This window comes from Podarcis cretensis, assembly GCF_951804945.1.
Source record: "Podarcis cretensis genome assembly, chromosome: Z".
Classification (NCBI taxonomy): domain Eukaryota; kingdom Metazoa; phylum Chordata; class Lepidosauria; order Squamata; family Lacertidae; genus Podarcis; species Podarcis cretensis.
The window spans coordinates 7950050-7963700 of NC_137184.1; the positions used below are offsets into that span (position 1 = coordinate 7950050).

Here is a 13651-nt window from a genome sequence, read left to right on the forward strand (position 1 = left end):
TGATTTTACCTAGCTCTCATCTTCCTGCTTACCTGCCTTCATACTTACATCCAGTCCAAGGGGTGGCACTGTGGGTAAAAGATGACATGACAGAAGTTTATAAAATTATGTATGGCAAGGAGAATGTGAAGAGAAAAATGTATTTCTCCCTCTGTCATTCACATTAGAACTTGTGGACATTCAGTGAAGTTGAATGTTGGAGAATTCAAGGCAGAAAAAAGAAAGTAATTTTTTACTCAGTTTTTTACTCAATTAAACTTTGGAACTTGCTCCCCCAGGAGACAGTGAGCATCACCAACTTAAAGGTAAAGGGACTCCTGACCATTAGGTCCAGTCGCAGACAACTCTGGGATTGTGCTGCTCATCTTGCTTTATTGGCCAAGGGAGCCGGCGTACAGCTTCCAGGTCATGTGGCCAGCATGACTAAGCCACTTCTGGAAACCAGAGCAGCACACGGAAACGCCGTTTATGTTCTTGCTGTAGTGGTACCTATTTATCTACTTGCACTTTGATGTGCTTTCGAACTGCTAGGTTGGCAGGAGCAGGGACCGAGCAACGGGAGTGCACCCCGCCGCGGGGATTCGAACCACCGACCTTCTGATCGGCAAGTCCTAGGCTCTGTGGTTTAACCCGCAGCGCCACCGACGTCCCTATCACCAACTTGGTTGGCTTTAAAAGAGGATTAGGCAAATTCATGGATGAGAGGGCTATTAATGGCAACTAGCCACAGTGGCTCTGCTCTGCCTCCAATGCTTCTTAATACCAGTGGGTAGAACCCTCATGAGGGGAGAGTGCCTTTGAGCTTGTGTTCTGCTTGAGGGTTTTCCACAGGTGCCTTGCTGGTAAGAACAGGATGCTGGGTTAGATAGGCCCTTGGCCTGATCCAGCAGCCTTGTCTTTTGTTATTAACACAAGGCTATGCATGAGTGACAGGGACGCAGGTGGCGCTGTGGGTTAAAGCCTCAGCGCCTAGGACTTGCCGATCGAAAGGTCGGCGGTTCGAATCCCTGCGGCGGGGTGCGCTCCCGCTGCTCGGTCCCAGCGCCTGCCAACCTAGCAGTTCGAAAGCACCTCCGGGTGCAAGTAGATAAATAGGGACCGCTTACCAGCGGGAAGGTAAACGGCGTTTCCGTGTGCGGCTCTGGCTCGCCAGAGCAGCGATGTCACGCTGGCCACGTGACCCGGAAGTGTCTCCGGACAGCGCTGGCCCCTGGCCTCTTAAGTGAGATGGGCGCACAACCCCAGAGTCTGTCAAGACTGGCCCGTACGGGCAGGGGTACCTTTACCTTTACCTTTATGCATGAGTGACAGCGCCCCTTCAAGTGGCCTAGCACCATCAGCAGAGTGCCAGAGGCAAGCAAGTGCTGATGAGTTGGCTGAGGGTGGAAGAAATCCTAGAACAGAGGCGAGGCTGCTGTCCTGACCCTGGCCTGTAAGTTAGGTTAAAATGTGTGGGTGGTGTTTAATCATTATCACTTACTGTCAGTGTGTCAAGAAGGGCCTCCTCCTGACTGCCTGGTGATGTGGTATGGTTAAGCATCCCTAAAATGTGTTCTTCAAGGGCACAAACTCATCCACTTTTTCATCCGACAGGGTTGGATGGATCCTGCAGGAAGGTAAGTAGTGTTTGTTTTTTAACCCCTGTGCATTCACCATCCATGTATAAAATGACCACAAAAATTTAGGTTGGGGGGGGGGGAATACTGTCTTATACCCAGAAAAATACAGTATGTTTTCACACAGCACACAGGTATGATATGGAATTTGCTCCCACTAAATGTGACGGCCACCAGCACCTTTCAAAAATGATAAAGGTATCAATGGATGCTACTCCTAGCCATAATGGCTTTGTTCTCCCTCCACTGTTGAAGGCAGTATGCCTCTGAATACCAGTCACTGGCAATCACAAATGGGGAGATGTGCTGTTGTGCTCAGGTCCTGCAGGCAGACAGGCTTCCCATAAGTGTCTGTTGGCCACTGAGAAATCAGAGTGCTGCACTACATAGGTTCTTGGTCCCATGCAGCAGGGCTTTTCTTACATTCTTAAAGGTGAGAACCATTTGAACGACCTTGGGCCTCTTTTATTAAGAATCTGAAAGAGGTGTATGAGCTTCAGATAAGATAGGAAACGAGACAGAGACTGGGAAAGGCACCTGGAAAATGACACTCTAGCTAGTCTCAGCGGAAGCTCCTGCCGCTGCCCCACTCACTGCCTCCCTCACTCGCGTTTCTCCCTTCCCCTCGGGGACTTTCCTCCGACTTCCTCCTTCCTAAGTGCCATCCTCCCCAGCCCAGGCGTTAGGGAAAGCGAGCCGATTCAGGCGTAGGTGTGGCATCCTGGCTGAGATGGAAGGGTGTGTCTCCCCCCTTAACTCCACGTGCCCTCTAGTCGCGTCGCGGAGTGGGATGGCTCTCGCGCTCTCCCCCCCCCCCTCCTCCTCTCTCCACCCAGGAATATACAGGGCTATATAATGGGTCCCCAATCAGGGCCCAGAAGACATTTGCTATCCCCCCTCCCCCATTGGCTCGGTGATATTCAGAGCCTGGGGAAGACTTGGCTATGGACGGGGCGCGAATGCAGCAATTGGCGGAAGAGCATTACGGGTACAGGTGGGAGCGGCTGGCGGGCGACCTGCGGAGGCTCCAGTGCCTGGCGCTTTTTTGTCTCCTGCTTCTTGTTCTCTTGGCTATGCCCGTGATTTACCTGCTGGGCAGCAGCCTCAGGTGCAAGCAAGACGAGGTAAGGATCTGCGTTTTACTCTGTAGTGTCTGCACCGACCGGCAGCGGCTCCCCGGGGTTTCGAAAGCGGAGTCCTACCACGGGGTGCCAGGTATTTATTTGAACGTGGGACATTCTGCATGCAAAGCAGATGCTCTTACGCTGAGCTCCCGCGCTTCCCCAAATCAAAGGGTAGGTTGTCTCTCTGTGGGCGGGATTTATCAGAGAAAGCTGCCGAATCAGGCCATGGATCCGTCTAGCTCAGAACTTCCAGCAGCGCACCCTCCAGTTTTTTAAGGCAGGATCCTCGCCCCCTTCCCCCAGTCGTACTGGGAGATGCCCGGGACCTGGGGCTTTGGGACACGCAAAGCAGGTACTTTCTCACTGAACGATCAACATGCAAATTTCATGCTGAACATTTTAACTTGTTTTTACTCGTATTTTGATCCGTCTGTAGGCTGACTTGCTATTATCGTTTTCTGTTAAGAGGTACGGGAATGATTAAATGGTCTATATACTCTGTTAAGTAAACAAACAAATAATGCGGAAACCCACGGAGGGATCTTTGGCTAGGGAAGATGTGGAGCGGGTAGGGTCCACAGATCCGCGTCCCAAAGAAATGTTGTGGACCAGAGGAGGTGGAAGTTTGTTTCTCTCTTCACAACTGTGGAATCCGGAAGTGTAGTTGGAAAGTTACTCTTCCCTTCGTTCGTTCGTTCGTTCATTCATTCATTCGTTTCTCCTCTGCTTCTTGTCAAGGCGATGGCTGTTTGCGTGTTTTTAGGGGCATGCTTGTAGGATGAAGTTTAGATTGCAGTGCGCTCCAGTAATTTGCTCATCTGCAGCATAAGGGAGCAGGTCGCTGTTACTGCAAATTTCAAATGTGTTCATGTGCTGACTACTATAGATGGGAGGGTGGGCTTTATCAGCCCATGGGTTGCATTCGCTTTTTGTCAGTATTCTGGGGTGTACATGTGAGGGGGTGGGAGGCCAGAGGCGGTGCAGGCGAAGAAATGAATGTCCGTTTTACCTTTAAATAGTAGACTAGTTTGTACACACACTTTCACACCCCTCTCTATCCTCCAAGAAGAAGGCATAATCGGAATTCAATGATACAGTCAAGCCAGTTAAAGACACTCTCTTGGGGAGAGGGGGTGCATCTGGGCAGGCATGGTGGTGCGGGGAGGAGTCCTGAGGGCTGGACAGAGAAGCTTTGAGGGTTACCTTTGGCCCCAAGGTTTGAAATTCCCCACTCCTGTTGTAGATCAAAGATGCCACTTTTGTTATTCACAACAGCCTTGCCAGGGGACTTAACTGAGATGGCTCAAGAAGTAACCTGCCAAATTAAATGACTGAGTCCCCCAGTTCAAGATGAGTAATTCTTATCAGATTCACTCAGCTGAGTGTTAAGAGGACAGGGGACAGGACAAGGTACCACTGGACCTGATTAGGGGAGTGGAATTCTGCCCCCAGTGGAATCATTATATCAGGGCAGGAATACTTTTTTGAAGTGGACTTTTTCTGGAGGGCCCCGGACTCAAGGTGTGTGTGTCTCTGTGTTGTGTCCTCATCTCCCATGGGAGACTTGAGGCATAAAAGGTTGGGCAATATAAAGGTCTCTGATCCAGAAAATCAGAAACCTGCAACCTGATCTGGTATGTTTTATCACCACTGTTGGAGAAGGCCAGCCTCTGAATATAGTTCCTGGGAATCACATGAGGAGAGCTGCAATTGCACTTGGCTCCTGCGTACAGGCTTCCCAGAGGCAGGTTGGCCACTTGTGAGAACAGTCTGCTGGACTTTGGCCTCATTCAGCAGAACTCTTATGATGTCCCTAAGCTTTGTGACACAGACCTTTTATGGTGCTTCTAGCAGTGAGGTTCCAGATGATGGTTGGGTGATACTAGTGGTGATGCTATGGAATGTCTATAAACATTCAATTGCTCAGGTAATATAGCAGCCGAGAATAGGATGTTCAAAACTCACCTTCCGCAAGAAGGCTTGCTTTGAGAGTTTGGTCAGCTGTGAGGCAGGAGTTGTGTGGAGCAGACAAAAGGTTGGAAAAGGTGAATGGGACATGGTCCCAGAAGAGATAGTAGGTAAGAGGCAAAGATCCCACATGCAGGATGGCTGGAGGAGAGGGGCAGATTCAGCAGTAGAGTGAAATATGAGAAGGGTGATAGGATGGAGCTAGAACACAATGAGTTAAAAGAGCCCACTGAACTTCCATACCTTGAGAGGGATCCTGCAATTTAGAGAGAATCCTAACATGAACAGAGATCCAGAAATGAGAGCCAGGAGGTTACCTGAAACACATACCGTATTTTTCGCTCTATAAGATACACTTTCTTCCCTCCTAAAAAGTAAGGGGAAATGTGTGTGCATCTTATAGAGCAAATGCAGGCTGCGCAGCTATCGCTGAAGCCAGGAGAGCAAGAGGGATCAGTGCGCACTGATCCCTCTTGCTCTCCTGCCTTCAGCGATAGCCATACAAAGCCTCTTCAGCGCAACGGGAGCGTTCCTGCCTCCTTGTCAGGAGGCTTTGCATTGAGGCTTCCTTCTTGCTGTGCTGGCTTCTGGCCTAGCCGTGCGCAGCCTTTTCTGGGCAGGGGGAACCTTCATCCTGCTGGCCGCGAGAGGCTTCACGCAGCTATACCATAAGCCAGGACAGCAAGAGGGATCTCTGCGCAGTGATCCCATTTGCTGTCCTGGCTTCACTGCATGAAGCCTCTTGAGGGCAGGGGGAGCCTTCATCCCACTGCCCCGAAGAGGCTTCACATGGCAATCCCATAAGCCAGAACAGCAAGAGGCTATCCCAGAATCCAGATCCATGTTGCTGTTCTGGCTTCTGGGATTCAGAATATCTTTTTTTCTTGTTTTCCTCCTCCAAAACATAGGTACATCCTATGGTCTGGTGTGTCTTATAGAGCAAAAAAATACAGTATATTTAATTTCCATAGTCCCCCACACCTTTTTTCTGGTCTCTCCATGCTTTTGCATTTCCACAGAGTGGCCTGGTTCATGCATCACCCGTACCCAGGAGTGGAAAACTTTCGTTTCTGCCTGGGGGCTGCATTTCCTTCTAGGCAGCCTTCTAGGGGCCACATGAGCAGGATTAGAGGCAAAAGCTGACAAAGCAACACATGTAAAATTTACCTTTTTACAGTTGGCTAGTTTCTACACCTTCTCCTCTCCATCCCCTATCGAGGCAAGCAAGAGGCATCATGGGAGTCCAAGGAACACATTCCAGCCAGGCAAAAACACTCAGGGTGCAGTCCAAAGCAAGTCAGAGGCGTAGTCTGGGCTGAGTTACAAGGGGCAGAAAGAGCAGCCAGGGAAGGGGCACATTTGCCCCAAGGTTCCATACCCTTGCACTTAGCCAAAGTTAAACCACAGTTCATTATGCAAACTGCAAATCACCACAAAGAAGATCAAGCAAAGAGGGCTTGTGCCCTACTTAAAAGGGACGTGGGTGGCGCTGTGGGTTAAACCACAGAGCCTAGGACTTGCCAATCTGATGGCCGGCGGTTCAATTCCCTGTGATGGGGTGAGCTCCCGTTCTTCGGTCCCAGCTCCTGCCAACCTAGCAGTTCGAAAGCACGTCAAAGTGCAAGTAGATAAATAGAAGGCACTCTTATCCCACTTTAACATACCTGGAGAATCCTGAGAACTATGGTTTGTTGAGACTGGTGGGAACTGTAGATCTGCGAGGTCTGTACCCGTAACAAACAAGAGTTCCCATGATTTTTTTGCAGGAAGTCATGACTGATAAAGTAGAATAAGAGTTTGTTGTTTGGGCAGATGTGACCTTAGACTCTGGGCTTCTCTACACTTCTTCTTCTCCCACTGCTCACTCCCCACCCCCACGGGAAAACCACTCTTTAGCACTCAGTTGGAGCAAACCTGGGAAAGGAGTGGGGCAGAGAGAAAACCACTCGGGTCTGTGTCTAGAAAGCATGGAGCCAGTGTGGTGTAGTGGTTAAGAGTGGTGGACTCGTAATCTGGTGAACCAGGTTCGCTTCCCCACTCCTCCACATGCAGCTGCTGGGTGACCTTGGGCTAGTCACACTTCTCTGAAGTCTCTCAGCCCCACTCACCCCACTGAGTGTTTGTTGTGGGCGAGGAAGGGAAAGGAGATTGTGAGCCGCTTTGAGACTCCTTCGGGTAGTGATAAAGCGGGATATCAAATCCAAACTACCGGTACTACTACTACTACTACTATTCTTCTTCTTCTTCTTCTTCTTCTTCTTCTTCTTCTTCTTCTTCTTCTTCTTCATGGGTCAAGTGGAAAACTGTTCACACCTGTGCACGGGACTAGCAGAAGTGTGGACTTGTCTTGAGTCTTACATAGCAGCAAGTGTTTCTGTCTAACTTTACTGAAAGGGGCTTCTTCAGTTAAAGGGGCCCAGCCTTCTACAACTGTTTTTTTCACTACAAATTAGCAGGGAAGGCTGGCTGGCTGCATGAGGGCTTCTGTGATACGAGAGTCCTCAGGGTCAGAGTATGGCAACATTGCACCCTTTGGCTGGAGTGGTGCCAGCATCACGAGATCCTCTCATGGATGTGCTTCTGGGGCTGGCTCTCTCTGTAATTTCCCTTTCTGACTCAGACTCCTTGACATCCCATGAATGAGGGGAATCCAGTGCCAGGGTGATGAGACATTTTATTTTCAGGCAGGATTCCATGCTCCTGAAAACTATTGCATGAGGGAAGGGGATGAAGGATGTGACTACATAGTGTGCACTGGTTTCAAGGAATGTCCAGGAGAGTGGGTGGATTGTGGTGCTGATGCTGCTAAGATCACCTTACTTCTTATACCTCATCTCCTCTCCTGTCTTCCCCCAGTGTTGGTGCTTCCAATATGCCCCCCCCCCCCGCCACAAAAACCCTTTCCCCTTGCAATCCAGATTTGGGACTTTCCAACATGTGTAAACTTAAGGCTGCCCAGCCCAGTTGGTGAATGTCATTGAGCAAAAGACAATTTCTAACCACCACCACCACCCCACCCATTGACTAGCATCTTTATAGCCTGGTGGGTAAACAAACAAGCCACACCTAAGCCATAGTTAAGGAACTGTGTGAGTTTGCACCTATCACTGAACCATAGCAAAGTTCAGTAAGCCAACAACAAACTATGGTTCCTTTTTGCTAACAAACCATAGTTAAAGGGCTGGGCTGGGCGGTAATGGTTTAACAGCAAATAGTTAATTAGCAATAACTAATAAATACGTTTATTATTTATTTAGTAATGAATAAATTGGGATTTATTAACTAAACTTTATTTAATGGTTTAACATTGTGTGCAAAGCGTGCAAATACTGTGGTTTGCTTTTCCAAATGACTTGTATGTGTGGGGTTTTATTATTACCCCCCACCCCCTCAAAAAATCTGGGCAATCACTTGCATAGACTGAGGAACATTTAAGGAGTGCTGCAGTGTTAGCACATATCTGCACAGCTGTGTGCACCCTCTGTATCTCTCTGTATCTGCTCAAGTTTGCACCTCCACCTTTTTATTCCCTGCCCCCAACAGAAAGTGAAATTGGGTAGCGGCAGTGCTTTTCTTCCAGAAAAAAAGGTGCCAGTACTCACCATGATATTGTTACAGTAAGTGCCACGCTTTTAACCAGTGCTTTTCTTCCAGGAAAAGAAAGGTACTGGTACTGCGTACCCTTAAGTGTCTGCAGATAAAAAGCACTGGATAGCAGTGTATATACAAAAGGCCTGGAGAAAAGTGTCACACTGGGATATGAACAGCCACATCAAGAATCAAACATGACAGGGCTTCCGGGTTAGCGCCATCGGTAATGGCAGACTCCCTCTAATTCGGAGGGACTAGCTCTGCAGAAATTGGAGAAGCGGAGACCCTCCAAAAATCACAGGCGGGTGAAGCCTGTGAGCGTGGGACTCGGCGGGCACCCTTTGCGCCCCCCAATTTGTAAAGGAACCCGACTACGGGCTCCGGAGTGAAGCGGGGAGAGCGGCGCTGTGCTGTGAGTCAACTGCTTCTTCTGCGGAGCGAAGCCGCACAGCCGTTACCGGAGAGCGCTGACTTTTTCCTGTGACAATTCGACTATAAAAAGCAACTACCCGTGAGTAGGATAAACTGGAAAAATTGAAAAAAGGAAGAAGAAAAAAGGCTTAATTCAGTACCGAAGCGGGAAGGCATAAACAGGAAGTCCGCCTTCCGCTTTTTGTAAATAGACTAAAGCAAAGAAGTTGCAAGCTAAAGCTTTGGAAAGGTGATCGGAAAGGACTAAAATTCCAACATTAAAACAAGTGAACTCTCCCCTTGGCTGCAGGAGAGAGGGGGGAGAGGTTTGGATTATATTTGCCTGCAAGAGAGAGGAAAGGAAATAAAAATCTACTGCTCAAACCTGGGAACGGACTGCCAATGGAAAATAAGATTGCCACACTGTGAAACACACTGTTTGAGAACAGAGTACTTTTTGACAGTCAGCTCTGCAAGGGAGATACATTGTTTCTGGCTGATTCCCCCTGATCTTTAAAGAAGGGGAAGTAACTGAAAAGTATCTTAAATTAAAACTGTTTCTTATTTTGTGAAATGGGGGTTTAAAAGTGTTACTTTCTAATGCAACAAGCACAGACTGCTACTGTGTCCCCCTAGAGGAAGTTTCTGAAATTGTTACAATAATTGGGCCAGGGGAATTTTCCACTTTAAAACAAATTGTGGCTGTGGGATTGACCTTGGGCACTCAGCTAAAGTGATATGGCAGATGGAAAAGAAAAAGTAGACTCACTCCAAGACAAAACAACGAGGTCTGGGAAATCTTTTCAGCGAAGAGCATCAACATCTGGCCCTTCTGCCTCATCTGCGGCTGCATTTACACAATCTAAGTCAAAAGGTATGTCATCTGAAGAAGTTTTAGCACTTGCACTAGGTAAGATAAATGAATCATTGGAAAAATTAAGTAAACAAGTGGTTGAAGCATCAACTAAAATTGATCAAAACACTATAAGCATTAACAATTTGGGACAAAAGGTGAATACTAATATAGAAACTATTGAGAAATTGCTACAGGAATCTACTTTGACTCGACAGACCGCTGAAGAAGCTAAGGAAAAAGCAGCCACCGTAGAGGAGAAGATACCAGACATACAGAGGCAACTGGAGGATCACAGGTCGACGCTTTCTATGATTGAACTTAAGGAGAAACAAATGAACTTGAGGATTAGAGCTGTGCCTGAATTAGAGAAGGACAGTCTGCTGGTTGAAAGACTGGCTACTTCTAGAGAACACTGACATTTTGGACTTGGAAGGGTTCAATAATGCTTTTGGGTGGCATGCATATTTGTGGTATGACAAGGTAAAAGCTAACCGAGCATTCAAAAACCATATTGTCAGGAAAGCTGTGTTTAATGTCTGGATAAGATATAAAGACTTATTGGAAAACAAGACCCCAAGGTGGTTATCACCTATGGAGGCTAAGGCTTTGAAAAAAACTCAATATGGAGGCCAAATGGCCGAAATATTGGGAGATACTAGAACAAGATCGAGACACATTGAAATTGCAGAGTTTTGAGAAACTAAAAGATAAAGTGCGAGATTGGTTACACTATTATCAAATTAGAGAGGCCTTTAACTTGGATAAAAAAATAGGCTTCCAGGTGGAAAAATCGAAATTAGAAACAGAATTGTTGGAACCTAAAACTAAGATACTTTCGAGAATGTACAACTTGCTGTTAAAATGGAATACTCAGGATGAAACAGTTAAATCAGCTATGATTAAATGGGCACAGGACATTGGTCATAACATTATGTTTGCTGACTGGGAAAAGTTGTGGACCACCGATATGAAGTTTACGGCATGTAATGCCTTGAGAGAAAATATTATGAAAATGATCTATAGGTGGTACATGACCCCAGACAAGCTTGCAAAAATTTATCACCTGCCCGATGACAAATGCTGGAAATGTAAAGAAACTGAGGGAACGTTCTTTCACCTTTGGTGGACATGCCCAAAGGTTAAGGCTTTCTGGGAAATGATCTATAATGAACTAAAAAAGGTATTTAAGTATACCTTTCCTAAGAAACCAGAGGCCTTCCTTCTGGGCATTGTCGGCCAATTGGTGCCAAAGAAAGATAGAACACTCTTTATGTATGTAACAACCGCACAAGAATACTTATCGCAAAGTATTGGAAGACACAAGATTTGCCCACTCTGGAAGAATGGCAGATGCAAGTGATAGACTATATGGACTTGGCAGAAATGACTGGCAGAATCCAAGACCTGGGAGAAGAGTTGGTGGAAGAGGATTGGAAGAAGTTCAAAGAATATCTCCAAAAACATTGTAAAATGTTTGAATGTTAAAATGATGTTGGATATAAAGAAAATATGGCACCAGTGACATAGTAAAAAGAAATATGTAAAAATGTTTTAAGAAAAAAAGGGTAAGACCAGAGTAAAATTATGTCAAAACTAAACAAAGGATACAAGGGATTAAATTACAAAGAATATGTAAGAATGTATCTTAAAAGAAAGGGAAAATAGAAGACATAACAGGTTGGAATGTATAATATTGACTATGATTTGAAAAAGGGTAAGGAGCTGCTAAATTTGATTGAGTAAAGGGGAACGCAGGAAAGGGAGATGCGAGGAAGTCAGGAAAGAGGATTATAAAGATAAGAATAAAAAAAACCAATCTTTCCTTAATCTTTGTTCTTTTTTACTTTTTCTGTTATTTGTTTTTATATTGTTCTTTTATGTTGTTTTTCATTGTACTTCTCTGATGTTCTGTTTGATTCTAATATTTGTTTTACTATATAAAATTAAAATAAATATTTTTTTTTAAAAAGGACAGTCTGACAGACTTTCTTATGCAGGAATTTGCAGACTTTTGGAATCTGGATTTGGAGAAAGAAAGAAGTTAAGATAGTGAGTGCTTTTAGACTTGGAAGAGGCGGGAAGAAGAACAGGGTGAGAGACTGTTTGATTACCCTTCGAACAAAAGAGGAGAGAGACAAAATTTTGAGCCTGCACTTTCAGAAGACCTTGGAAATACATCAGTTAAGAGTGGAAATATTTAAAGATATTCTGAAACATCTTTTGGACCTTAGGTCCAATTACGGAGACTTGGTTGCCTTGCTGAGAAGGAATAGAATTGCTTTTAGGTGGGAATTTCCCCAAGGCCTATCTCTTAGCTTTAAAGGAAGAAAGATAAAAATAAGATCAGTGGACGACAAAGGAAAATTCTTGAAAGATCACGGAGAAGATTTGCAGAAAGAATCTGGAGAAGAGCCAAGGCACTGGACAGAGAACCAACAGACAGAGGACCAGAACAAAAAACACTGGACAGAGGATTACTAAAAAGAGGAATACTAGACATAGTAAGATTATCCTTTGGATTGGACTGTCCAGAGAAAGTAACAGTAATACCACCGACAGAAGAAGAGCAAGCACTTGGTGCAGTTGGAGGAAAATCAGAATAATTACATCATGGCCCTGAAACTATTGAGCTGGAATACTAATGGTTTGAACTCGCCTCAAAAAAGGAAAAGAGTCTTTCATTTATTAAAAAAGGAACAATTGGACTTGATTTGCCTACAGGAAAAACATGTGCTAAGGCTCCACAGGAAAGTATTGATTAATAAAAGATTGGGCCAAGAGTTTATCTCATCAGACAAAGTTAAAAAAAGAGGAGTAGTAATTTATGCAAAGGAGAGCCTATCACCGAAATTTTTATTTAAAGATGATCAAGGAAGATTTGTGGCAATTGAAATTCAATTACAAGGAGAGAAATTTTTGATACTAGGCGTTTATGCACCGAATGAGGGAAAATCAGAATTTTTTTAAAAGTTGCATGAGACTTTATTGGACTATTTGGACTATAATATGATCATGATGGGGGATATGAATGGAGTGGTATCTACAAACATGGACAAGGCACAGAGATAGGTAGTTACTAAGGACGGCAGACTACCAAAAACCTTTTTTGAGATGACTGACAACTTGGACTTAATTGATATCTGGAGAACAAAGAACCCCTTGGGCAGAGAGGGAACTTTCTTCTCTGAAGCCAAAATGATGTGGACAAGAATTGACCAAATCTGGATAACTAGAGGCCTGGCTCCAAAGACTAGAAAAGTGGAAATTTGTCCTAAAACCTACTCTGACCATAATGCTGTGAAAATGGAGATGAAACTAATACCAATTGGCTCCTTCAGATGGAGGATGAATGACACCTTGTTTAGGGATGAAGAAGTGACCAAGAAGGCCCCAAAACCCTTGAGAGACTATTTTGAGATAAACATGAACACTTCTGTCGAGAAAAGAGTTATCTGGGACGCAAGCAAAGCGGTTATGAGAGGGTTTCTGATACAACAGAATGCAGTAAAGAAGAGAACTCAAAACGAGAAAAAAATTAAAATTTTGGAGAAAATAAAAGAAGGTGAGAAGAAATTGAGAGCGAAACCAAAGTTGCAAGAGATTCTGAGAGAAATAAAGTTACACCAAGTACAATATATGAAAATGATGAACCAGGAAATAGAGTGGAAAATCAAACAGATGAGACAAAAGACATTTGAATCGGCCAACAAATGTGGGAAATTGTTAGCCTGGCAAATGAAAAAAAGACAAAAACTCAATACTATTACAAATTTGGAAGTGGAAGGAAAGAATATACAGAATCCAGTGGAGATTAGAAAATGCTTCCAGAGATACTTTAAACAACTATATACACAAGGGCCACAGAAAGAAACTGATATAGATCAATTTTTGAAAATAAATGGATTACAAAAAATCTCTCAAGAAAATAAGCTAATGCTGAATTATAAAATAACTGAACAGGAGGTAGAAGGGGCCATCCAGAATATGCAACTGGATAAATCTCCAGGGCCAGACGGTTTAACTTCAAGATATTATAGGTCCTTGAAAGATTGGATAATACAACCATTAAAGGAAGTTTGTAATGG

At 45.0% G+C, this 13651-nt stretch overlaps 1 protein-coding gene and 1 long non-coding RNA gene across 2 annotated transcripts in view; one reads left to right on the top strand and one right to left on the bottom strand.

Moving 5' to 3' along the window:
• On the bottom strand, nt 1-5115 carry LOC307207958. Its single transcript, XR_013834891.1, has 3 exons — nt 4706-5115; nt 1481-1606; nt 1-68 (listed from the first exon to the last, which is right to left on the bottom strand). It is a non-coding gene; the product is annotated as an uncharacterized lncRNA (long non-coding RNA).
• TNFSF15 (TNF superfamily member 15) overlaps nt 2305-13651 on the top strand; it is a 27069-nt gene continuing 15722 nt past the window's right edge. Inside the window, exon 1 of the mRNA XM_079962257.1 lies at nt 2305-2740. Coding sequence (XP_079818383.1) covers nt 2561-2740 — 180 coding nt within the window. The 5' untranslated portion in view covers nt 2305-2560. The remainder of the gene's footprint in view (nt 2741-13651) is intronic.